Below are 27,757 nucleotides of genomic sequence, written 5' to 3'. Positions count from 1 at the left end.
CAAGAAGCTAAGTTTCCATGACTGCTTGAAATGGTGGTTCTTCCTGCTGGTGGGAGCGTCTGAGCACTCTCTCCTCCCGTAGCGCTTAAATGTGAGCTCTAGGGAAAGTAGCATGGTATGGAGAAGAGATAGTGGTCTTCTGCTTTCACTCCAACTGTTCACACTGAAAGCATGAAACGTCACAAAAACATATTTTTTGTGCTACGCATATTGCTCAAATTGTGTGTACAGACACACAATTCTTCAGCGCACAGCTTAATTATAGACACCTGCCTCAGTGGGCGTGATTGTGTACACAGCCTTCTGGATGTTGAAGTGCGCCGAGTTATTCCCAAGTAGGTGTGTAGTTCCTTCTCCGAATAAATCCAGAAGAATTGTGTGTTTCTCTCTCTACTTACCACACACCACTGATGAAAGGACATTGGAACTCCTGAAACGCGTCTGGCGTTTAAACTTTATTGATGTGATTTGCAGTTTCTGTAACCTGCGTGCATGCTGCGATTAAACACTACGTGAGCAAGAATAACTTCCTCTGGCCTCTTCGTTTGGGGTAACCTGTCTTGAGAGAGATATATATATATATATATATATATAATTTTTTGTTTGTTTCCAAGAAACCGCCTCAATTAACTTCACACGGGGCAAGAAAACAGCAGCACAGCCAGGTAACCAATTCCTTCTGAGTTTTTGTATCACCAGTGGGTGCAGACATGAGAGCATATAGATATATATATAATAAATATCCCGTGCTACAGCTTGCCTGTCACGTTTTTCACGGTGTGAATTTCCGAGCAGTCAATGCTTCATTAAACATAAACAAACTTGTTTTTTTGCTTCAGTCTTTCCATTGAGTATTGAATCACACTAAAAAAAACACAGATGTCCGTCGCGGTTTATTTATAGCCCACTGTGCGGAAGTACATATCTAGGATGTGCCAATTGCTAAATGTCGAACTCATCCGCTATAGAAACCATCTAAAAAGACAGTTCACACACAGTCCTAACATAGGTGAATGGGGACTCCCTGTGATACTTTAAGGTCTAGAGGAGGGAGTGACAGTCTATAACAAACAATGAGGGGAACCTCTATACTGACCTATATTTCTTTACATCTGAGCATTAAAGTCTCTACAAGGTTACAATTATGATGCTGCATAAGAACAAGAGATAATTCATTAAGACATGGAATGTATATTTGATTTCTTTCATTTATTTTATATCTTTTGCATAACAAATTATTTTTTTCTTCATTTTCTAGTGATCATTTTATCAAAGTTACAAAACAGTGACATGGTAACATATGTATATATAATTAAAAAATGCATGGTTGGATCATGTCTAAACACAAACCCCTAAGCAATACACATAAAATAACTTTCACTCATACCTTCATTCATACAAATTCAAACTTTCATACCCATTATTCTAACACTACTGACAATAACACAAAACAGTGAAAAAAAGTGAACAACATGTATCGTGTCCTTCGATAGACTCCTCAGAATATGGCTAGACCCCGTTATCTTATTTCTTCCTTTTTGTTTTGAGGGTTAGCAGTTTTTAGTGCTCCTTTCCTTCTCCAGATTTTGATTTCTGATTTAAACTGATTTAAACTGAGGGTGTCTGATGCGTACGCATCAGACACCCTCAGTTTAAATCACCAACCACCGGCTGCCGGATGCGGAGTCAAGGGGAATCTCCACAAGGATCGTCCGTATCCCGACGGTACTTATTGCTGAAAGCACCGCAAGACGAGACCCTTTATTTTGACTGCGGGGGCGTGCTGAGAGCTGATACTCGCCTGAACCCTAAACTCTGTGAAACAAAGCTGCTACGCGCTAATTTGTAACGCGATTAAGCCGATTCAGTCTCCGGCCCCGAACCTACTACCACGCTGCTTTATTCGCATATTAGGACTCTTCTGTGCCTAGGGTTCCAGGAAGGTTCCGAAACCCTGTTTGTTGTTTAAAGGTGGTGACCTGCCATCATTTCCCCTTGGGTGGACTGCTTAAGTGAATTCGGGCCTGAATACAAGAGTGCCTGGATATCAGAAGCATTTGTGATACTGTTACCTACCACCCCCTCTCCTTCCCTTTCTTTTGCCCTGACGAAGGTGCGGCCAGTCTACGGGCCTGGCACCGAAACGCGCGTCGGCGTTGAAACAACTTGCCCTGAACCTTTAATCACCGATCTCCGGCCTATGGCTGAGAGGACATGTTCAGGATGTTCTCAGAGCATTATTCCTTAATTCCTGTCTGAGTTGAACGAATGAATTATGTATGAGAATGTTTGTTAGTGATTGATGAATGTGTTTGAGTTTGAATGCAGGAAGGCTGGTTGTTGATGGGGTGTTTTTTATCTTGTTATATTGAAATGTTTGAATAAATGAATATGTCTATATGCACTCTAAAACATGAAGTAAATAAAAATAAAAATGATATATTTTTTTATAAATTTGAATGTGTTCTTGTCTGAATCTAATGTGGCACTGATACATTGGTGAGCGCTAAATGGGTGACTATTGGGAAAAAAAACTGGACTCTTGAAGAGCCTATTATTGATTGAAAACGGGGCAGATCTATCTTTTTCTTCGCCTATTCCAGCTTTCCCTGTTGGCCTCGAGCTTAACCTCACCAGTGGGATGTCGCATGCCACGAGGGAATGCTCATGAAGAAACATTACATCCTGCACCACTCACAGTTTCGAAGTCTAACTCTAGTTTTGGACTGAAGTGGCATTAAGTGCCAGCTAACCATTTTTCTTCTACCTCTGCCTCAGGGCTTCAGATACATGTACAAGCTGGTTCCCTGAAGCGTGGGTACGTGTAAGAACATATCTCTCTTCAATGGCAAATGGCAAACATGGATGAGTGGTCCAAAACGGATTTGCCTGTTTCTTGTCATTTGATCTGTGTGATCGCTAATTTTAGACAAGTCCATATCCTTTTCTGTATTTTCTAATTAGTGTCATTATAATACACACATTTAAAATGGGTAAATCCCTTTAATGCAGAACCTAAAACCAGGTTAATTTAACCGATTGCTAACACTTTATCATCACAATTAAATAAAATAAATTGATTCTTTTTATCACATTATGTATACTTTTATCTCCTCCTACAAAGATGAGCATTTTTAACGTCAATTACCGTTACAGTTCCTCAATTACCATTCGAAACTCGATAACTCTAAAAACCAACTGCTGCTAAAACGTACTTTAAAAAACGTTTTGACTGCTACAGTCCTGTTAGTTAAATTGATTACCATTATCAGCTTTCCATGATACTTTAGAATAAATCGGGCATCTGTTTAAATTACATTTTCGTCCCTGCAGTGATGCGGAGTTGTCAGCAGTCTTGCGCATCTGGAGCGAATAGAACATCTCCTGCCTGCTACAACTGCTTTGTGGTAGAATTTACTAGCAGGCCGTGCCACAATGTCAGTGGTAGGGTTTGTGGTAAATCGACCAACAGAAAGAAGACGATTTCCTGTTTATCAAGTCAGCGTGTCAGACGACATGCATTTTTCAGCCACAAAATGCCCATATTGGTGAATAAAGATGATTTTAAATTACAACATAGTTGACTTATGTTAACTAAACCCAAGATTTGATCTCCAGCGGACTATTTGATAACTTAGTCAGTTTAACCCTTGTGGGCGCCCATCCTTTGATGGCATGGGTTTGCTTTGCGGCCACACCCTATGCCCAAACTGCCCCCAGGCTCACAGCCCCCACCACGCATGGCTGACTGTCATGTAACAATTTAAAGGATTTCGTTTTAAGTAAGACAGACCTAGTGGTTTGTCAAAGGGTAAAAATACAAAAAGTGATGGGCCATTGTCAAAGAGGTCAGCACATCAATTTATATAAAGCAGACCTGTTGGCTTTGTTAAAAAGTCTCCAAAATCTAAAGTCAAATGTAAATTTAATAAATGTACATGTTGCAATGTTTAATAATAGTGATTGTCTCAAATTACATTTAGTAAAACATTTTTAATTTAAAAAAAGTTCACGTCCTTGAGCTTTATATAACAAATTTTTGTCCACAAAGTGCAGCCATAGAACCAACAACTAGGGGGCTGCGCTCCAGCTGGAGAGCATATAGCCCTAGTCCGAGTGCATAAAAAATATGGTATGCTCTCCTGGAGGTCATGAATTAAATGACTTAGGAGACTTACTGTGTTTTTTTGGGGGGGAGCCTCCTATACTATGTACAGCCCCCCCCCCCTCCACAATATTAATTAAAAAAAGGTTGATGGTGCCCCTGCCCCATCTTGACAAAACCAAGAATAAAAAAAAATATAGTGTAAAAAAAAAAAGCCCTGGGGCATAATGGGCACTCCTGAGCTGCAGCAGTAAATGTGAAATGAGCTGCTGCTCCCCTCAATTCACCTTCACTTTTTTTTTTATTATACGGGGGCTGTGACATGCATACCGGGGCTGTGACATGCAGTCCCCCTCCCTAAACCTTTTATAGGTACAGGGACCCCATCTCCCGTCGGTGACATTTATTTTAAAGGTGGGAGCTACTCCCCTCCCCTTTACCATCCACTGGCCCTAGAGACCCCAACCCCCGGGGCACTGCTGTTCCCTGCCTGCAAGAGCGCAACAAGGAAAACTTAAGCCCCCTGCCTGCGCTTTTGCAGGCAGGGAATGCAAGTTTACTTCCGCCTGGCGGGAGCACAGAAAAGTTGCTCCTGCCAGGTACGAGCAAACAGATGGAGCCGGCTCCCGCTGCATCACAAAGTGGTCCTTTGGGTCCCCCTGTGACCTCATAGCCCTAAATTGCTGCTGGTGTCCCTGGTAGGCACCCAGTGCACCCCCGGAACTCTGGGTGTTGCAGCCTGGGTGGGGTCCCCAGGTGTGTGCCACTCTCCTGTATTAGTGAATGTGGCCTGCAGGATGGGGTCCCAGGGCCTCTACAAGGCTTGCTGAGAGGGGCCTGTGTGTCCCCTCTCCCTTCAAGATAATGCATAAAGCTTTACATTACAACACTCCAGCCTATCTGGCAAACAAGCTTGTTCTTTCTGGCTTGGGTCGGAACTTAAGAAGCGTACTATGTTTTTTCGTGTCACTTTATGATTTTTCTGCTGCATGTTACATGAATTCCTTTGCACTCTATGGCTCGTCTGAAATGGAACTAGCGGGTCCCTGACATTGATTTTTGATTTTTTTTACTCCTTGTTGTTTTGACAGTGTTGACCTCCACTGTACTGAGTATATTCATGCTTTCGCCTATTTGTACAGGGCTCTGATACCCCCAAGGGTCATGTTTGTGCTTTATAAAACTTTTCAAATAAATAAGATGAATGTTCGGAGTCTTCCGGGCCCTGGCCTACCCCAGAATTTCTTTTTTTTGTTTGTTTTTTAAAGGGCGGGATCTCACTTTTTCTTTTGTTCTTACTTTTTTAAATTTCTCTGGATCCTCTTCAAATTTGTGGTAAAATGTTAAAAGCAATTAAATACTTTTTTGGCCCCCCATGTTTTTTTTTGCTTTTATTTATTTTTACTCTTTACTAGGACAGGGGACAGAGTCCCCGAGTCTTTGTATAGCTGCCACCATGTCTTTCTCAATATGCTGGAAGTCAATCGGAGCTTATCTTGTTATCTGTTGACTCCTCAGATACTCTAGTCTACAGCGTGAAATATCTACATTTTCAGCCCATCTTTCTCAAAAAACAACTGAATGGAATTTAACCAAATCATAAAAAGCATGCTTTCTGAACGAGTGGGCCAAATTTGGTGTATTTACGTTTAGCTGTTTTGTCTGTAGCTGTCTATTTTTCAAATAGAAAGTTGCATGGGTACAACACTTTATGGGGCGCCCATTTTTTCCTCGGCCCTTGTTTGATGGGTCGCCCGAAACTTTGTAGGAAGGTGCTGAGGTGGATGTTTTTTTTTTCATCAAACAGTGCCAAAGTTATTAGCAAACTCAAAAAAAGCTTTTCTATGGAAAGGTAGTCCTAAGTAGAATTACCCAGTGACTACTGGGCTACTGCCGTTGATAGATAGATAGATAGATAGATAGATATATATATATATATATATATATATATATATATATATATATATATATATATATATATATATATATATATATATATATATATATATATATATATATATATATATATATATATATATATATATATATATATATATATATATATATATATATATATATATATATATATATATATATATATATATATATATATATATATATATATATATATATATATATATATATATATATATATATATATATATATATATATATATATATATATATATATATATATATATATTATTTTTTTTCGGCACTCGTTTTTCACCAGCCTCCGCTCCACTCGAACACGGGTGCCTCTCTCGCACGGTGAAATGCGAAACGTATTGGCAAAACTCAGAAACCCCAAAGCTCCCGGGTTTCAAGGAATGAGAGCACTCAAAGCAAATGTAGCGTAGGTCAGCCAAGTCTTTATTCATTAAACTCCCTCGGTAGTCAGTTAGCAAACGCGTTTCGGCGTTTCCGCCTTCGTCAGTGTAACTGACATTATTTACAAATCAAGTTTAAATCAAGTAACATCGTGATCGTCATAGGTCACGTGTCAATTCATGTGCATTGACATAAACGAAGGTACTTAGAACAATACATTCACTGCTTCTGCGGCGGCCATCTTTCAATATGTAATACACTATATTACATATATACATATAAACCCAATGTGAGAGAACTCAAATAGCTAATTCATTCATCATATCTATTTGAATTTAAGAAAGAAAACATTAAATTAATTACAATGCTCGATCTCGGTTATAACCCAAAGATTTAGATGGTAAATGTGCCGCTGGTACCAACAAATGCGAGTTTCACTCAAAATTTATCGTGAAAGTCGCCTATGTTCACATGATTATGCGTTACCATTGTTGCATCGCAGTTATCATATATACAATCTCAGCCCTGGATGGGCATATGAATTATTTACATTATTTACATTCCAGATTATGAAAACACCATAAAATTGAGGAAGCAATCTAAATACATCCGAGATGAAAAGGACTATGCAAATGGGAGGATATTGACATTTGCACGAAAATACGACGCCCCGAGAAGAAAGATACAACAGGACAAACTTAAGAATCGAACCCCAGCTAGCACTGAAGAGTCTGAAATCTCAGAGGACGAATCAATCAGAGCAAGGAGCACCGTGGAATCGGGAGGTGCAGAAGGTGGAGGGGCTAGAGACGATCTTACTGAAGACGATCCTTTTTTCGAGGAGTACGAGGTCATCAGAGGACTCAGAGAGCGACCCGCAGCAACAACACACCCTCCAAAAACACCAAAAGGAAAACGAGGAGGGGGAGGCGGGGGCGCCCAAGGAAGATCCACACCGGTGGTAACAAGGAGTGCCCGAGGGAAGACTTGGAAGGGACCACAATGAATACAACAGAGAACACTATAATCAATCTCTCGGACCGGATATTGACTCCCAAAGAAGAAGAACTATTGAAACTTGGACTTACCTTTTGCCCGACTCCTGCGTTCAGTTACACACAAACCAGGATAGATCTTTTCAGATTTATCAGAAAACTGAAATTACATAAAATCCATACTCTGAACCCTAAAGCATCTGATGGAACCATTATCGAAGGAGAAGATCCACTCTCAATGATTACAGGACAAGATTTCGAGGCAATTGCGGCAGCACAAACACTCATTGGAACTAGCCATTCCCAGGATTGGGAGGTTCAACCTACACAGACTCTGGAAGACTGTGGCATTACTCAACAAGGTTGCAAGAGTGACATGATCATAAAATCAAAAACAAATCCAAGAACACCACATGACGGAATAGACACTTTCCAGGAGATGGTCATTGAGGAACTTAAGTATCTCCAATTGGAAGGTTTTAATGCCAACAAGAAGAATCTGACCAAGGACGAATGGGCAACAATTCAGAATTTGAAAGACGATAACAGTATAATCATTAAACCCAGTGATAAAGGGGGCAATATTGTCATTCTTAAACGAGGACAATATGAGGATGAGGCCCTATCCCAATTGAACAACAAGAAACATTATGTGGAGATCAAACGCATAAAATATACCGAAAGCATAAAAGCATTCAATGACCTAATAAACAATTGGAAGGATAAAGGCATCCTTGATCTCAAAGACTGGAAAAATCTGAAATGTGATCACCCGCAAATTGCGACCTTCTATCACCTGCCTAAGGTACATAAGAGTAAAATTTGGCCCCCAGGCAGACCGATTGTATCTGCCAAGGACAGCTTACTAGAGAGAACATCGAGCTATATCGACAGCTTCATTGCCCCTTTCGTGAAGGATCTCAGTTCGTATCTAAAGGATACGAAGGACTTTCTGCGGATCATACAGGACGTGGTTTGGGAAGAAGATATGTTCCTTATAACTTTGGACATTGCCAGCCTATACACATCGATCAAACATGAAGACGGCCTAATGGCAATGAGAAGCTTCCTTGAATTAAGACCTATCAAGTACCGAAGCCATAACCAGATGTTGTTGGAGCTCACGGACTTCTGTCTCCGTAATAACATTTTTTTGTTTGCAGGAAAACTGTATTTACAACTGCAGGGGACTGCGATGGGCACGTGCTTCGCTCCCAGCTACGCGAATCTTTTCGTGGGCTGGTGGGAGAAGCACGTGGCCTGGGCAGGGACCAACGAACGGTGGATGAACAATATTGTTCTTTGGACCCGCTACATCGACGACTTGTTCTTGGTGTGGCGGGGTTCACAGAATGAGGCTGAGGAATACATCTTAGATCTAAATAAGAACAGTCTAAATCTCAGCTTCACCAGCAGTATTAGTCAAAGTGAGGTGTTCTACTTAGACCTACGGGTCTTCGTGGAAGACAAAAAAATACAAACCGCCGTTTTCAGAAAACCCACGGCGGGTAATACTATACTGCACTCACGCAGCTATCATCCCCGAAGTGTCATCAATAACATCCCCCTGGGAGAGTTCTTGCGAATGAAACGCAATTGCTCAACCCCTAAGGAGTTTGTGAGCTCTAGGGAACAGTCAAAAATGAGATTTTCTGAGAGAGGCTATGGGAAAGGAATTCTCACACAAGCAGAGTTGAGGAGCAATTTGGTCGAAAGGAAGGATCTATTAATTGAGCGATCCAAACCTAAAGATGACAAGATCAGGTTAATTACTGACTTCTCTGAAAAATCTCCAGAAGTCTTTAATGTGATGAGGAAGAACTGGAAGATCTTAAAAGCAGATCCTATAATAGGGAAGTCCTTATCTGATCACCCCTTGATAACCTATAGAAAGGGGAAATCTTTCAAAGACCATCTTGTAAATAGCCACTTTGAACATAAAAGGAAGACAAAACCACCTGTTTCCGGCTTCTATCCTTGCATGAAGTGCAAGGCCTGTAAGAATTCGCAGAAAGTCAAGGAGTATTACATACCTGGTCAAAAGAGGAAAGGTAGAATAACCAAACTGTTGAATTGCAATTCTGACTACACAGTCTATTGTCTAACATGTCCCTGTGGGAAGAGGTATGTAGGGAGTACAGTTAAACAAACGAAACTCCGGGTCTTAGAGCATATGAGGGCGATTACATCAAAGGACCCCAACTACCCAGTAGCCCGTCATTTTGAACAGGAACATAGTAGCAATAGCAATCTTCTGACTTTTTTCATCCTAGATCAGTTGGTCAGAACAGAAAGAGGGGGCAATTGGGTAAAAAAGCTGAGAACACTGGAATCACGATTTATCATCCAGTTACAGACCAAAACCCCGGGAGGGATGAATAATGAAGAAGAGATGTGGACCCACATCTAAGCATCCCTCCAATTGTTTCCTTCCCTCTTTGTTGAAGAACCAGTGATGTAAATTTGTATATAGTTTCCTTGAAACAGAGTAGAGTGAAGTTACCACTAATGTCTAGCATATTATTCTCTAATGTTTTGATGAATACGAATGCAGTTATTTATCCGTTGATTAGATTTGGTCATGGATGAAAGGCCTATTCAAGGCTGGAATGTAAATAATGTAAATAATTCATATGCCCATCCAGGGCTGAGATTGTATATATGATAACTGCGATGCAACAATGGTAACGCATAATCATGTGAACATAGGCGACTTTCACGATAAATTTTGAGTGAAACTCGCATTTGTTGGTACCAGCGGCACATTTACCATCTAAATCTTTGGGTTATAACCGAGATCGAGCATTGTAATTAATTTAATGTTTTCTTTCTTAAATTCAAATAGATATGATGAATGAATTAGCTATTTGAGTTCTCTCACATTGGGTTTATATGTATATATGTAATATAGTGTATTACATATTGAAAGATGGCCGCCGCAGAAGCAGTGAATGTATTGTTCTAAGTACCTTCGTTTATGTCAATGCACATGAATTGACACGTGACCTATGACGATCACGATGTTACTTGATTTAAACTTGATTTGTAAATAATGTCAGTTACACTGACGAAGGCGGAAACGCCGAAACGCGTTTGCTAACTGACTACCGAGGGAGTTTAATGAATAAAGACTTGGCTGACCTACGCTACATTTGCTTTGAGTGCTCTCATTCCTTGAAACCCGGGAGCTTTGGGGTTTCTGAGTTTTGCCAATATATATATATATATATATATATATATATATATATATATATATATATATATATATATATATATATATATATATATTCTGTGCGAGGTACAGAATTTAAGGTATGGTTATTGAATGTTCTTTTTAGCTATAAAGATGTCACTCCGGTATCTCCGAGCAAGCATTTCATTACATGAGGTGAGAGAAAAATAATTTTTGTAGTGGACCACATTCCCACTGGGTGAATATTTTAACAAATTGGTTGCAATAGGTGTTGCCTCAGCTGCTCCGTCAAGCCAGACCTAATAATATTCCTAGGTGTGAGACTTCATTCTATGAAATGGGACGATTAAATCTGGACAATGGGTAAGGGTCAGAATCACAGAGGCGAGTGAGTCCGGAGTGGTTAGCCCTGTAGAGTAAGTTCAGCTGTTTTAGGCCCTTGTGGAGCGACGAAGGCTACACTCTAACGTCAATCTGGTGTGTCCCTCTCTGGGCCGAATTTTACTGGCTTGGCAGGCAGACCTCGCCCAGAGTTTGGAGGCGCCACTGACTGAGTGCCGGGTTTCAGTGGAGGCGGCTGGTATTCTTTCTGCTCTGGCACGGGTCTGTAAACCAGTTCGACCCGCTTGGTGTAGTAAGAAGGGCCCTTATTGTGTGAGAATCTAGGGCAGCAGAGCCAAGCCGCGGGCGCTTCCGAACCGGAGAGGCCGCTCTTTGAAAGGGCAGAACTTCAGCTGAGGGCCATGCTGCCCCAGAGTAAAACTACCCGCAGTGCAAGGTGGAGCGACCTCCTGACAGGGCCTCACTCGCTCTGTCCCGCCTTTGTGCTACCACTGTGAGAGCCAAGGATCATTTTCACCGCCTTCCGAAATAAAAATGTGAATCCCAGCCTTCAGTGGAAGGCAACTCGAGAGCAAACAAATCAGCGTTAACATAAGCTATACAGCTTTTAAAGGTTTCTAATGAGGCGGATTGGATCTGCGGTCACTCGCCTCTAACGTGAGTTGTTAATCGTCTCGTAGTTTGAGCTCTGATTCCCCATTTTAAACACAGCTACTGTGGGCACCACCAGCGTGCGAGGCCTATAGGCTGGCCTAGTTCGTGGGACTCTGCAGCGCGTCTCTGGGCGGTTTCCCATCTCAGTTCGTAATGTGCTCTCTGGCCCATGACACTGCTGAAAATCGATTTGAAAAATGAACGTAGGATTTTTATGCCCCTCCTAATCGGCGTTAGACCACAACAAATTCACAACCGGGAACTAGGGTATCTTTTATCAGACGTTTTGCAGGATGGCGCTGCATCAGTTCACGGCCAACCCCAGGAAGAGCTTCAGAGCTTGAAGCAGTGCAGGAGCGTGAAAAGCATCTCAGACTCCTCCGATGGAGACAGCTGCTGTTTGAAGACTTGTTTCTCTGGCTTAGAGATACAATTAAAGGTAAACAAAAATACAAACTATCCATAGTGCTCAGCGGCTGTTGCAGAGATCAGTGTGTAACCATCAGGCCACATACTGGAATCCCGGCCAGGCTGACTGCCTTTTAACCCTTCCTAGAGCTGCACGAATATGTTTGTTTATGTTTATGTTTATGCAATTTTTATAGCGCGCAACTACCCAGGGGTGTCTCGGCGCTCAGAATACAGAACCATAGCTACCGCAGAATAATTATGGTGAGAAGAACCAGGTTTTTAGTTTTTTCCTAAAGCTGATAAGGGTAGGGGTTGGGTAAAACACCTGCTGACAAACGTTTGTTCATTGAAAGAGAGGCATTCATTTAGATTGACTGCTCCACAGTTATCTCTGTACAGTCTTAAAAAAGAAATTAATTACACACCAATCGTTAATACTGTTTCAGAGCACTTACAGGACTTGTATTAGTAAAGACGGGGTGGTGGAACCTATTCACTGTCTGCAAAAGTTTCCTGGTTTTGTCAAAACGGTTTAATTTGAGTTTTTTTCATTCTTGCATATGTTTATTTATAAAGTTTTATATAGCGCGAACATGATCCCGAAGGATATCGGAGCGCTTTACAGTTTGAGGGAGAGGAAGGTAAAAGTTGCAGTACAATCATCAAAGGGATAACAACCTAAATAAATCAGATATGCACATCAAACATGAAGGTTACAATCGAAGCGACAACAAGGGTAAGATAATGATTGTAACATACCGAACTGGGAGGGGATCAAGTGAATAGTAGAGCAGAATAATATCAAACGCAGGCCTTAGGGTGAAGGTCCAAAGCATTAGAGCAGACGATCCAAAAACTTCCAAGGCAGGAACCCGCCCATGAGGAATCCCATGGCCTCCAACTTGAAGGCAGTCTTGGAGGAGACTCTGCATATTTCTGGTGGGAGAGAGTTCCAGATCTTCGTCGCAGAGCCAGAGAAGACTCGGTGACACGTTCTCTTTTTGCGAAAGATCTGTGGTTTCAGGTTAAGGTTGTGTGCATGTCCTTGATTGTGCTCAGTGTACTCTCTGGACATCAAAGACACCTGCCAATCGAAAAATTTAATTTTTAGATTGTGAAGTCATCCACTCCTGCAGCAACAGCCACATAGTGTTCGGCTTGTAGTTCTGTGGTGCACAATACAACCAGTGACTCCTTTGATAAAGTGACCAAAATTAAGACGGTCGTACTTCACCATAAATTGCACTGGGCCCTGGTACCACATCATCTGATACACTGCTGATTACCATACAGTTGCACAGGGTGCACCTCTGACACGTGGCCCTACCCTGGGGCTGCATCTCTCTCATTGCATACAACTGGGTGTCATTACAGACTGCGTTTTTCCCTAATCGCGCTAGTCGGTGTCGGTTCCCAGCTTGTTTTTACCGTCTCTAGATTTGAATTTCCCATCCTTTTCTCAAAGTACTAGATCATTGATCATGGCCCTAATTTCAGCAGGTCTTCTTCATTGTCTAGCGTCTGCCAGAAGCGAGTGTAGCATTAGGCTCTTTGAGCGAGTGTAGTATTGGACTCTTTGTCTGCACCATCATATCATGGGCTCTTTGTTGGTGTGAAAATGTAAACCCTGTAGTACGCTCACTTGTTCAGTGTCAGTCTTCCCCCAAACCAATCATAAAGTTAGTAAGACTCCTAATAGTCCAGGGTAACTTTGTTGGTATTCCAGGTAGGACATAGCCCGATTTACTTAAAGAATCGTTAAACTTGTTCCCATATGTAGAGTCAAATTAAAACATAACTTGAGACACAGGATTGCATTGCAAATTTACACACGTTGGAACAAGAGAAGAGTGGCATTTTATGAGAGAGGAATTGGTGCCGAGTTGGAAGTGGCAGAGAGGTGCAGTGGCCTTATGATGATGGATGATGGTACCTTTTTGGGGAAAGCTCCAAGTGTGGGATTGAATGTGGATGGAGATGGTGAGGGTAGTTCGTAGGAAGTTGGACAGAGCAGATCTCCTGGAATGTATGTACCTCCAAGGCATCTAAATGATTACATTTGTGTTACTTGAAGATTCTCTTGTGCAATGGTTAACAAGTGAAACCCTGTTGAATTTGCTGTTGGTTTCTGTAAAGGGAAGAACATGTGTTGTTTGTACATAGTTAATATATCTTTAGGGATCAAATGCCGTGTCAATTCCAGCTCCCTGATATGTCATGTTCCATCTTTCCCTGTTATCCAATACCACAAACAAGTCACTCTAAAAGGTCCACAAAATTTTGTTAAACTACCTTCCACTCGACGAGACTTCACCTTCACCAAATCCCCCACCTTTATTCTCTTATTCTTACATCTAGGTTTGCACCCATCACCTGCATCTCCCTCTCCTCCACCCAACAACTTCATCCATGCCGGAGACATCTTTATATTGGCTTTCCCTCCCCATCATGAAGCAAAAAGGAATTGTCGTTGTAACATTATTCTCTGTAGTACCGTACGCCCAAACCAAATTTCTCACCATGCTTTTGACATCACCCCCCTTCTCAATTGCCATTTGAATCACCCCCTTCTCCATTCGGTTCGTCCTCTCAACAAAGCCATTGTCTCGTGGGTTGCATAATGAGCTACAAGAATGCAACATACCTCAAAAGTTGAGATACTTCATCATTTCCCCTTCTATCAGTTGGGTACTGCTATCAGTGATTAATTTCACTGGGTATCTTTCCTCTCTAAAAACCCCATCCAAAACCTTAATGGTACTCCATGTCGTAATTTCTTTAATAAATCTCACAATAAACCATTTGGAATATACATCTACCATGACAAGGGCAAACCTCAACTCAGCTGCCACACCTCCCATAGGTCCTTTAAAATCTAAACATACCGTATGCCAAGTTAGTCCCGGATCTGCTATAGTTCCCATCACCCATTGCTCTCCAACCTTCAACCTTTTCTCTCCATCCTTACATTCATCACTTAGCACCATGCACTCTCTCACATCTTAATCAATATCTGGCCACCAGATATTCACTTGTAGACAATTTGTTTTGTCAACGTCTGGCCCAAATAGCCCTCATGTGCCAATTTGAACACTTCAAATCTTAAATCCTGTGGAGAAATAAACGTACCGCCTCTTGATATAAGCTTCCCATCATACACGGACAATTTATCCACAATCTTAATATATGGCCTTACTGCTACTGGTACCGCACTCTCACACCTACACCCTTTCACAATCATCTCTACTACCTGCTGTAGTACCTTAACTTTTTTCCAGAACTCTTAGCCACTGTTCACTTCCAATTGCTCCTTCGCATGTTCCTTGTTGGTGCTGGAAAATAAAGGCAACAAACATAGCAAAGGATTATTTTATCTACACACCATCCCTGCTCAGGGCAGCACTGACCCAAGCTGTTCACGCCACATCAAAACCTAAATCCATTTGAAAACCAGGGCAGGGCTAGAAGGCATGGATCCCCTGAAGGACAGTTCTCCTAACCAGCCCCATACCAAACAGAAACCAAAAAAAACTGTCCTGAGATAGGGCTAGTAGGCCGGGACCACCAACAGGTAGCCTTTCTTGTAGCCATCCCGGAACTCACCTGCATCTCTCATGAAGGCAATTGAGATACTTTGCTGTAGGTTATTTATAGAGTGAGTTATCATTGTTGGCCTTCCGTCTGCCATAGGTTGCTGGTGAACGCGCCCTCTCCTTGCCTAAAAATGCTATGTTCATTGCTACATGCCCCCGGAATTATCTGAATGGAAAGGTCATGCTTTCCATCTGTGAGATGCTTTCATCTCCGGCAAAAAAATGGCATATTAATCTGCTGTCACAATGGGCCACATCAGAAAGGGTCAGGTGCTCTGACCAGTTAGTACTCGGCTTGGTAGGATGAATCTCAATCCATGTAAAATGAATGAATATATTTGGACTTGAAAGAAAGGGATGGGTGGGATATGTCTTAGCCCACAGCTGGAAATGGCAATAGCCAGGATCCCTATACCTCCTGTGCACAATACCTGATGTGGTAACATAACAAAATAAAAACAATTTAAAAAAATCAATTATTCAGGAGCAGACTCAACCTGGATATCAAGCATAGTGCTGTAGTCCTCTGGGATCGGCAGATGAAGAGAATGTCCCTAGGGCGACATAGATGATTTAGTTCCCCCATCGAGGAAAACTGTAGGCGACTATTGCTTAAGGACCTGAAGACCTACAAATAGGAGAGAACAATACGGCATTAAGGACTATGAAAATCAGGGGGGTTAACGGTAGAATGTTCAGACTACAGTGCTTTGACTCCCCAAGAGGTGCCCAGTCTGCCTTTAAGAGAAAACCTGTCAGTAAGACCCATGAGTGGCCACCGCTGCTCATACATGTGTACCTCAGAAGGTCCGAATTCAGAGGTTATGCCTAGTGTATCGCATCAGGCCGTCCTCAAGGCATCGCAGTTTGGCATACACTTTTTAAAGAATAAGATTGGCAACCTTGGCAGCTGGGCTTGATATAAGCAAAGAAGAGGTCATGAGAGTTGGCAGGAGGAAATTAAAGGAGTATAGGTCCTATGTAAGGAATGACACCGCTTGACAGAGTAGCATGCAAACAATATTTTGCATTGTGTTGATGGATAATAGCAATGACAAAAGAAAGGCGGTCTTGTTGCTAGGGCATTCTTATGTGGCAAGGATGCAGTAATTGGTAACAAAGGGACAGCAACTCAGAGGACAGAAACTGCCTGGCACGTGGTTATCATGGTTTGTGAAATGGGCATGAAGTGGTTGCAGCGTGAACCCTTGCTAGAGAGGCTGCTGGAAACAGGGGTAGATCTGGAAAAAGGGGTTATCGGTCTGAGTGGCAGTGACTTGACTATGCTAGGTGCGGGAGCAGCTGCAGGATATAATGAGAAAGGGGCAAATTCTGGTGGGCAGACTGTGTTCCAGCCAAGATATTGTGGTCTTACATTGTTCCCATCTTTGAATGGAGGGGAGTAGCTTCATGCAGTACAATGAAAAGGTTTAGGAGAATGCTTAATATTGCGATACACACATTTTGCAAGGATTTTGAGTTTTTCTTTGTAAGGCATGGCATGATTAGACAAAAAGTCCTGCGATTGTATGAGTGCAGCGTCCACCTTTTTAGGGTTGGGTATGCAAATGCATCTTGGGTCCCATGGAATTTTCAGGATGCCTGTGATGTAGCTCAGAACGAAATAGGAGAACTGCAAAGGCGGGCACAACATCTTGGAGGAGCAGTGGTAAAAGACAAGAAAATTAAAAGAAGCATGCGGTCATGTGGACAGAAGTGGAAGGCTATGTACTCCGTGGGCTCTGGGATGCCAGACAATAGAACCAGTGAAGATGGGAGAATGGATCTACCCAGTAATGCAGACTCGGCGCTTGCATCCCAATGTCTGGCCTAAGGGCCAGTGATTCTGGGCAGACAGATGAAACTAAGTTGAAGCTAGAAAACTGCAGGGTCTCAAAACAGTGTTTATATATACACACAGAGACAACCCTTTAACCCAATCGGACGAGGGTAAACATAAAATCCAAAACAAGCAGTCTTATGGAATTCATTCAGTTGTGATACAACAGCTAGCACTTCATGGTACACAAATACGCCTTTTGATCAATGTTCATCTAAAATAATACCAACATTAGTGCAGATGGTGCAGTGTTCAAGAATGGGGCATCGTGTGTAACTTTATAAAAAAAAGCACTTTCCATACCCCAGGTTGATATTTATGTTCTAGGAAAAAAAGAAACCTATTGGAAATATCTACAAGGAATTCATGTGAACATATCTAAATTCAATCAAGGGTATATAGTGTTGCTGTTGCAACTTACCATTAGCTGTCAGCTTTCCTCAAGACAGTAGTCATCTGTCTATGCCTTGATGTAAACTGCAAACAAGCATTTACAATGCAATGGTCTCGGCATTATTAAAGGTAGAGCTATTGGCATTGCTCATGACATTTTTTTTCTTTTTTAAAAAAAAACATAAATAAATGGTATTGTCATTTACAATGGCAATAGTTATAGAGTAGTAGAGAGTATTCGCGGACACAGAGCCGCACACACACACACAGACAGAGCCGCGCACACAGAGCCGTGCACACACGCACACACACACACACACACAGACAGAACCGCGCACACACACACACACCGACAGAGCCGCACACACACACACCCAGACAGAGCCGCACACACCCAGACAGAGCCGCACACACACAGACGAGCCGCACACACACACAGAGTTCCGCAAAATCGGCGGCGCAGCCAACGGGTTAAACTGAAAGCGTGATATGAGGCGCTTTTATCCAAAAACGTATTTATTTGTCAAGTTGACAAACAAATGCTTTTTTTTGTAAAAGCGCCCCGTGAAAGCACACATGGTGCGCTGAATGTTCCAGGAAAGCATGTAGTGCCTGCAGTAGGAGAAACCATTAAAGAAAATAGTGCTTACAGAGTAAATAAGACATACCGTGTAACAACTGAAGTAAAAGGGTCAGTTCTCAAAATAAATTAATTAATAAATAAACCCTCCCCTGTCCTACCTCCCTCTGCTGGACCAGAACCAGTGGTAAGACCAGAGCCCAGAGTCCCTGCAGCCAGCCCCTCCCGTCCAACCCGGTCATTGGTGTCTACTTCTGGGGTGCTGCTAACTATAAGGGAATACATTTAAAACACGCGTTATTCAACCAGCGTTTGTTACATAACATCTACGTGGTCACAGCCAGTTAGAATGAAATATACAGAGGTGGCAGGAGAGGGGGGGGGGAACGTGAGCAACACAGACCCATGGATGGAGGAAGGGAGAGAAGAGAGAAATGTGCAAAGGGGAGAGAGAAACGGACCCGTGGGTGACAGGAGAGAGGGAATTGTGTGTGTGTGTGTGTGTGTGTTTGGGCGGGGAGGAGGAAGATACGGGGTGTGAGAGATGCGCATGGCAGAAACCCAGGGAGGGGGGTGTGGGCAATGTGAGACAGGCGGGAGAGAGGGGGGAGTGATGAGAGTCGAGCCGAAGAGAAGACCGTGTGAAAGGATGTGAGAAACAGACAGATATACATGGAGAAAGCAAAGACGAGACAAAAGAAGAAACAGAAAGAGATGAGAGAGACCGTGTTGGAGAGAGGCCCTGAGAGTACGAGAAAGACGCGAGAGACAGAAAGACGGGAAGAGGGTGTGCGAGAGACGAGAACAATATGGAGTTCTATAGGAAGCAAGATGAGGTGATGAGTCAGTAAAGGGAAAAGGAAAGAGAGAAAAGGGGGAGGAAAAGAGCAGGGGATGCAAGAGAAAGTGAGGCGGGTAAAGCGAACCAGAGACACAAAGTGTGAGGGAGAGAAACAGAGAGGGGGCGGGGCAGCAGCTGCCACAATAATTCTACCTCTTCCAGTATGTCGGAGTCCAATGTTCACTCCGGCTATGTGCGCTAGATTATTATTGTACAATCTCTGTCTAGCGCCGCGATGCCCCTCGGGCCTGGTTAGTGCTGGAGACCCCCTTGCATAAGTACGGGCCATTCTGTGCTCACCTTGTTATTTTTGTACAGTTCTATGCAGCGCCTTAATACCCTCAAGTCTCGTTAGCACTCGACACCCCCGTACATAACGCCTTTGGCCCTGTGCTTACTTCTGGGGGTGTAGTGAGCACTACAGTATTCTTATATAACCTTTATACAGCGCCTCGGTGCCCCTCAGGTCTGGTTGGCGCTTGAGACACCCTTACATGAGTCCCCCGGGTCCTGTGCTTATCTCCCGGGGTGCAGTGAGCACTGTGCTATTCTTGTATAATGTCTATACAGCGCCTGTGAGCACGTACGCTAGACCGACGGTGGCGCACAACCACATCCGGCCGTTCGCTACCGCACGAGCCATGGCAGTGCTCTAAACTCTGTTTACTTCCTGTGGCTTGCTCTGAAGGTAACCTGAGGGATAATCAGAGGCCATTTGTTTATTTTAAACCGCGCTGCTCAGCACGGCGCTGGTGGCCATGGGGAGTGCAGGCTGTGCGCGCTGCAGGACTGGGTGTGGTGGGGCTGCTGCTTGTGCGCTCCGGCTCCCGCTGCGTACCTGTGATCCTGTGCGTGTCTCCTGTCTGGGCCGGGCTGCCTCCGCCTAACTCCTCGGCCATCGCGAGCTCTGTTGCAGTAATGGTTTTGATGAGGGGCGAGGACTTGGCGACTTCTTGGGACGGCGGTCGGCACGAAATGGCATAAGAAAAGCGCCTGCCATTTTCGGATTCGGGGGCGTGTTTTGGTGTTCTGAGTGACGGATGACGTCACAGTCGAATGAACGCAAAAAAACATGCCCCCAAATCCGAAAGAGACGGGGCTTGAACTTAGTGATGCCCCTATCATCCAATGGCTGGCCTCCGTTTAGGAAGCCAGCAAATGGGAGAGAGAGGCAGGTTCAAGCCCCCCTAACTCCAAAACATAAAATCTTCGGGACTCCTCCCACTGCTTCGCAGTGAGACGGTCCCTCGACCTAAAAAGAACATTTGATGGACTGAATGCTGAACAGTGTCAAACATTCATTCCCAGTACAGAGATCCGGCTCACTGGTTTCGGGGTATCACTTCATCAGCCAGAATAGCTTGAATCCAGAAACATGGCTGCATGGGACACATGCCTGGGCATACCTGTCCCACTTAGAGTGATAAATGCAAAAAATACACACAATCATGCCATTGTATGTGGAATTCTCGTCAACCTGAAAATAACAGTCACATGCCATGTTATTTTACTGGGCATTATAGAAGAACCGCAGACTACAACGTATTGGTTGTGATCTGTACTGCTACCTTCCCAGTTCTAAAAAATGTGCTACATGGTATATTAATCATTTTAGTCAACCCATAATTAGAATCATGCGCTGTAAGATGTACTGGTGTATATAATATTGGCAAGACCAAACTCGAGGGTCCCTTGATGTGTATTAAATCGAAAATATCCACAAGACTTCATTTAGATGAATCCATCATTTCTTGAGGGATGGTATGTTCTGTTCCAACAAAACTCCTCCAAAGACTGAGATCTTAACCCCTTCGATGCTCATGACGAGCTCACCTCGTCATGAGGCACGGTGCTCATGTGCTCATGACGAGCTCAGCTCATCATGACCACACCCATTTACATTAGGGCCCAGCACCGGGGGTAAATCTGCACCGCACGCAAGGTGTTAAGACACCGGTCCCTGGCACAACAAAGTAACTGTCAAACTCTCAAAGCCTTCTACAAGTGCAGGAGAGAGCAGGGCACTGCTGCACGTTGCCGACATCTCCTCCCCATTCAGAATTGAAGAAGATCCCACCAAGATAAGTTCTCAGAGGTGCATGCTGTGCACCGTGGATACTAGACTGTGATCTTACTTGTGGCGTCGCCATGTTGGAGGTAGTTCCAACAGCACGTACTTGTAACGAAATTGTAAGAAAACAAGGATTGTAAGAGTATGTAAAATCATATTTGTCAAGTGACAACTTAACGTGTTGTTTTAACAATGATTTCAGCCTGCTCTACTTACACACAGCGTAAAGCTGTAGCCAGGTACCCCGCAAACCAGCGTCTCAAGTGATATATGTTGGTGGAAAAAGGGGGTTACTGGCCGAGTGGCCTTACTGCACAGATTATTGCAATAGAGCACTAAACCCAGAGACCAGCGGAGATCCAGAGAAAGGTAAGTAGGACCCCGCAATGCTCAACTCCCTTCAAATTACAGTGACTAATTACACACCTCTGCTGTCTGCTTTTATCATTTTCTTTTGCAGTTGCTAAGATCAGCTGACTTGTCAATAAATAACTGTTTCCTTTATCTCGGCATTCCTTCTGATTCCTTGCTGCCGGTTATTTGGTGGACTCAGGGCCATCTCTGCTTGTCTTGACAGACCGCGACCTGGCATTTGATATGGTTATTCCATACAACTTGCTTTACTGCAAATGTAGTATTACAATAACTTAAGGGGTCTTTATTTTTGTACTTTACATTAATGCTGGTTGTATGTGTTCGTTAAGAATGGTTAGTTGGTTTAAGAATGTTAAGATGCATCTTTGATAAAGCTGCTTCCGTATGTTCACTGAGCGGGTGTGGTTAAATGTAATTTTGTACGTTGGTTTTGGCGGTGCATGTTTAATTGCGCTTTCGAAGATATGTGTTGGTTGAGCATGTTTAGATTTGGGCTGGTTAGGGGTAATTTGGAACAGTGATTTAATCCGTGTGTCAACAAGTGAATTAGGTAAGGTAGGTCATGTCTATTTGTCGTTTGTGTGTCAAGGGCCAGTTAGATGAGGGAAGGGAATGCTGTTGGACAGCCACTCAGGGGAAGTGAGGTGTGCAGAGGCCCGCATGGTGGCGGGAAATAGGAGGGTGGGGAGGAAAGACAAAATCAAGAATGTCAAAAGGCGCCTAACATTCCTCGCCTTCACATTCCACCCTTCATGTTAACAGTTTGTGGAAACCATGACCTTCCCTTCATCTCTAGTGAGATGTGTGTGCATAGGCGAAGAATGTGGATGTGAAGATAACCATAGTTTACCATTGCATTCCCAACAGCAAGTTTATTGACAACAAACTTGCCACGCAGTGATCAGCACTATGTTTCTTGAACTTTAGAATGCTCCAGGCTTCACTGTATCTTATATTGTTTGTTATAGCATTTTCTTTATAAACCAATTTTATTATTTTTAGTTTAAATAAACATAATAACACAAAAATTGCTCCCACCATCCCACCCGCCCCACCCTCAGCATTTACTGAGGAGCCAAATTGTCTACAGACACAGACTCCAGTTCGGAGGACAAGCCATAATAATCCCATCACTTGCCCCAAATCTTGTAAAACTTCTGAGGATAACCCCTGATCGGTTCATCCTGTTTAGCACACCAATCCAATCCCGATCTCCAGAGCACCAGGGTGAGTGCCACTGGCAACTTTGCTTTTTATAGCATTTATCAGTTTTTTTGGTCTAGCCTAGAGACTGCTTCAAAAGTTCTTCAAATGTTTCAGTACCCTCATGACCTCACAAAAAAATCATAACAAAAGTACAAAAACATATACATACATGTAGTAGCTTATGGTTAGCCTTCTTCATCCATTTGTCTGCTCTGTTCTTCACATTTTGCTTACACCCACCAAAGCATAGAGCATGATGCAATGGGTCAGCCCATTCCATTGGTTATCTTGCACTGTGAGGGACCGGATTTCTTTTGATCACGTGTGCTTAGCCTCTTCAAAGAGTGCATGTCAGTACCATAGCTAGTTTGCCTGGGCTGATGCTCCACATCTTTAATTTTATATTTTTGACTTTTTTGCATGTTGTATATGTTTGCAAAACACATAAAAAAACAATTGCATTGCCCGCTTGACAGACATTTTGACCTTGCCAATGCTTGTTTTATTTTATGGGTGACGTTTTCCTGTAATCTTCGAAGGGGGTGTTCATATTGAAGCTGCACAAAAAACAATATTATAAAGGCATTTATGGTTTTGGAGATAAGCTGCAATGTAATATTTTCATTGCAGATCACTACAAACTTTACAACACGATAACGATATGGAAATTAAGGACCGTTTTGTACACTGTGACTACATTTAAAATAAATAACATGAAGAAAGCACAGCAACACTTGAGACCTCAGAACTGAGGAAGGACGTTGGTGTTTTTACCACAAACGGTGCTTCCAGATTAATGAAGGTTATGTAGTGATAACAGAAAGGGGGAAAAACTGGATCGCAGGGTCATCAGTACTGGTGGGAAACCTCTGAGCCAGCAGAAACTTCTTAGTCCACGGACACGGGTGCCACAAAGAGAGCTCTGTACAGGAACTTTACGGTTAGCCCCTATGTGACATGTATTTTCCCTTGAATTGCAGATGAGCGCGAGGCGGTGCAGAAGAAGACCTTCACAAAGTGGGTGAACTCGCATCTGGCACGGGTCACGTGCCGCATCTCGGATCTGTACCAGGACTTGCGTGACGGCCGCATGTTGATCCGCCTGCTGGAGGTGCTCTCTGGAGAGCAGCTGGTGAGTGTGGGGGGTCCTGTTATCAAATGATCTGGGGGCGGGTGAAAGGAGGGCTAGGGGTGTACCACTTTTAAAGTGAAGTAGGTGAAAAATATGCTCTCTTTAACTACATTGTTTGCTTCTTTCAAGCAGCAGGTTGGCTGCAGCAAATGGATATATATATATATATATATATATATATATATATATATATATATATATATATATACTCAGATTTCACTCGTACAAAACCACTGAAATTCAGCAGTTAAAGTTACTTAAGCTGAGCTAACACCACCACAATGCACTGCCTATGACCTCATATATTACATCAATCATGACTTGGTCAGTGACATCACTGATAACATCAGTGATGTCATTTAAGATAATCTGTGGGTGCTAGATGCAAACTCCTCAGGAAATCGCGCACCTAGAAATAAATGAGCCAATACTCAATAACCCAGCTTCAACAAACAAATATGTTGTATTTTCATTTGATTGTTCTTTCCTAGTGGCCTGCCTTAATCTCCTAGCAACATAGTTCTACTGCTGGAACCTGGATTGAAGAGTCCAGCAGAAGAGCTTGGCTGTGGAGCTGAGGGTTAGCTACTGGGGCTCATTGCACCAATCTACATTAAACTTCTTTCATCAAGGAACCGTGGGCTGTCATCCCAAAATTGGCAACGAAGGTGACATACATATGTGGGCATATTCTAGCACTACTTTCACATTGATCGATAAGCAGAAGTGGGAAGGGCTGGGAACCACGGAATTGAACCCTACTGATGTTGGGCCACAGGGGTATTGTGGGATGAAGCTGCCTGTTTTAGGTTACTTTAATGCTGTTGTAGGTCTCAAAGAAAGATGAACTTCCGCTAAGATATAGGTAGTAGACGAGGGAAAGTGTTTATTGGGTTGGAAAGAACAAAAAGCGTTGGGTATCGTTCTCAACCGTAAACGTCCTTTACAGGTTTTATTGACTGATTCCCTTGAAGGTAATGAATGGGTTTAGAAGTTTCCTAATCTGTTCAAAGAAGACCTAGGGTGTCTGAAGAATTTTGAGCATCAGATTGTTCTAAAGGAGTGTGCAATACCTAAGGTGCACAAGGTCCGTAATGTTACACTGGCCCTAAGAAGTAAATTGAAAGATGAGCTGCAAAGATTTTGCAATGAAGAGATCACAGAGCCTAAAGAAGCCTCAAAGTGGTTCACTCCAATTGTGATTGCACACAAACCTACGGAAATATTCGCATGGGTGGGCACTTGAAAGACTTGAATGTGTGCATCTGGGTTGACAGGCATCCCTTACAGCTAATAAATGAAATGTTGTTCAGTGTAGAGGGTGGGAAGTACTTCACAACGTTTGATTTAACCAGTGCTTACTACCTGGTGCGTTTGCAACCTGAATCAAAACCCTTAACATCTTTCATCATACCTAAAGGGGCGTTCCAGTTCATCCGAATGTCTTTTGGGCTTGCTTGGGTGTCGGCCGTATTCCAAAGGGCTATGCAAACATTTTTGAAGGACATGAACAATATATTGGTGTTTCAAGATGATGTTTTGATATGGGGAAAAGATGTAATTCAGCACAATATCACTTTTTTGGAAGTACTTACAAGGTTCCAGTCGGCGGGGCTCACTATTAGTCCGCAGAAATGTACGTTCCGTAAACAAGAGGTATATTACTTGGGACATACGTTTTCACACAATGGAATTAAACCCAAATTAAATCTGGTGAATGATCTCGAAAATGCTCCTACCCCCGTGATAAGGAACTGTTAAGAGCATTTCTCGGTTTAGCCGAGTATTACGCAAAATTTGTGCATCCTTTTTCTGATAAGATACAACTTTTGCGAGAACTCATGAAAAAAGGTGGAGTATTTCAGTGGACGGAGGAGTGTCAGTTAGCGTTTGAAGCAGTGGCTAGTGCCACTGCTTGGAGGCCTTATGATCCCAAAGACGAGACCATTAAAGTAACTGATGCCAATGGTTATGGTCTTGGAGCTGTTCTGATGCAAGAACGTGAAAGTTAAGAGAGAGTGGTAGCTTTTGCGTCACGTACACTCATAGGTGTGGAAAACATATTCTACTGTAGAGAAAGAAGCATTAGCTTGTTGGTGGGGTGTACAGCATTTTCGTGTTTGTGTGGGGGACAAGGTTTGAACTGCCTACTCTTCACATACCATATTTTCCACAGTAGGAGCGGGTAAGGCTACCCCCCATTGCGAAATGGTTGTACCGTTTACAAGAGTTTTCATTTGATTTGAAATGTGTACCTGGTATAAGGAATGTGAATGCGGACTGTTTGTCACGTTTACCAGTGGTAGAAAATAGTGAAGGATGTGATGTGGACGAAGAGTGGGTAGTAGCGAATATTGTTGATGTATGCCAAGCCATTAGCGAGGAAGAGTGAAAGGAATCTATTTCAGCTGATGCTTTTTTGGTGAAGGTAATCAAAAATATGTCTGTGGCATGTGGAAGGAAACTAGACAATGATGTCTTAGTGTACAAGGATGTATGGGAGGAATTGGTGGTAGTGAATGGAGTTGTTAGGAGGTCCGAAAAGTTAGTAGTACCTGAAAGTTTGAGGTTAAGGTTAATGGATTTGTTACATGAGGGCCATGGTGGCACGTCCGCCATGAAAAGGAATGCCAGAATGGGTTTTTGGTGCCCGGGTATGGATACACATATCGAAAGGTTTGTGAGTGAATGCGTACCTTGCATATGCAGTGATAAATCCCATGTGCCTATAACCCTGGCATGGTTGCCGGGAAAAGCTTGCCATTGACATTTTTGGCCCATTTCAAGAATTGGGAGTGAGTGAGAAATATGCCTTGGTGATGATGGATTATTATTCTAATGGATTATTATTCTAAGTGGCCAGAGGTGGCGTTTGTCAGGGAATTCAAGTCAAGCAGTGTTATTGCTTTTTGTGAGGAGATTTTCCGAAGAGAAGGTTGTCCTGCCGAAATTCTTTCTGACAATGGACCTTGATTTGTTTCAGGAGAGTTTTGTGATTTTCTCAAGAGATTGGGCATCAAGCATAACATAACCCATGTATATCATCCCTGGGGTAATGGTTTCATTTAACGCTTTAACCATGTTCTGGGAGAAAGCATTCAACTGGCTGTGTCAATGAATGAATGTTGGAGAAAACAGATAAAGAAAATGTTATGGAACTATAGGACTACTCCACATTCTGTGATCAGAGATACTTTTTTGCTTGTTAAAAGGCAGAGTTCCTTGTACAGTGGCAGTACCGTTGTGGACTGCCAGCTGTGGTAAAAAGGTTATTAATGAAGAAGCTCTAGGTACTAAAGTAGTAAAATACCAAGACTCCTATCAGCGTAAGCATAAAGATGAAATCAGACTTTTTGAGGAAGGACATTTTGTGAGAGTGTGTTCGGGGAACATTATGAAGAAGGGTTGTTCCAAGTTATCTGAACCAAAAAAAGTGGGGAAGGTTGTGGGTAATTTGCTCAAATTATCAGATGGTAAGTGGTGGAATGTGCAGAGAGCCTTCAAATGCAGTGAAATCCTATAAGAGCTGATGTGTCAAGTAATGTATGCAGAAGAGTTCCTAGTGAACGTTTTAAATTTAGACCGAAGAAACTGGATAGTTACATATGTGAATAGTTATGAACTCTTGTTTGTATTGGCCATTTGATCATTTTATTTTTACATGACATCACGTGTGTTCACATGTTGTGTCTGTG

The 27,757-nt window shown here is 42.8% G+C and overlaps 1 protein-coding gene across 2 annotated transcripts in view; it reads left to right on the top strand.

Annotated features, from left to right (window-relative positions):
- The window catches only part of SPTBN2 (spectrin beta, non-erythrocytic 2), a 994,900-nt gene that overhangs the window by 559,185 nt on the left and 407,958 nt on the right, over positions 1-27,757 (top strand). For both annotated transcript variants that reach the window (XM_086938557.1, XM_086938558.1), the window contains exon 3: positions 23,911-24,062. In XM_086938557.1, coding sequence (XP_086794683.1) covers positions 23,911-24,062 — 152 coding nt within the window. The remainder of the gene's footprint in view (positions 1-23,910; positions 24,063-27,757) is intronic.

Source organism: Lissotriton vulgaris, chromosome 9 (genome assembly GCF_964263255.1).
Source record: "Lissotriton vulgaris chromosome 9, aLisVul1.2, whole genome shotgun sequence".
In the NCBI taxonomy this organism is placed as follows: Eukaryota; Metazoa; Chordata; class Amphibia; order Caudata; family Salamandridae; genus Lissotriton; species Lissotriton vulgaris.
This window is presented reverse-complemented; position numbering and strand designations above follow the sequence as displayed.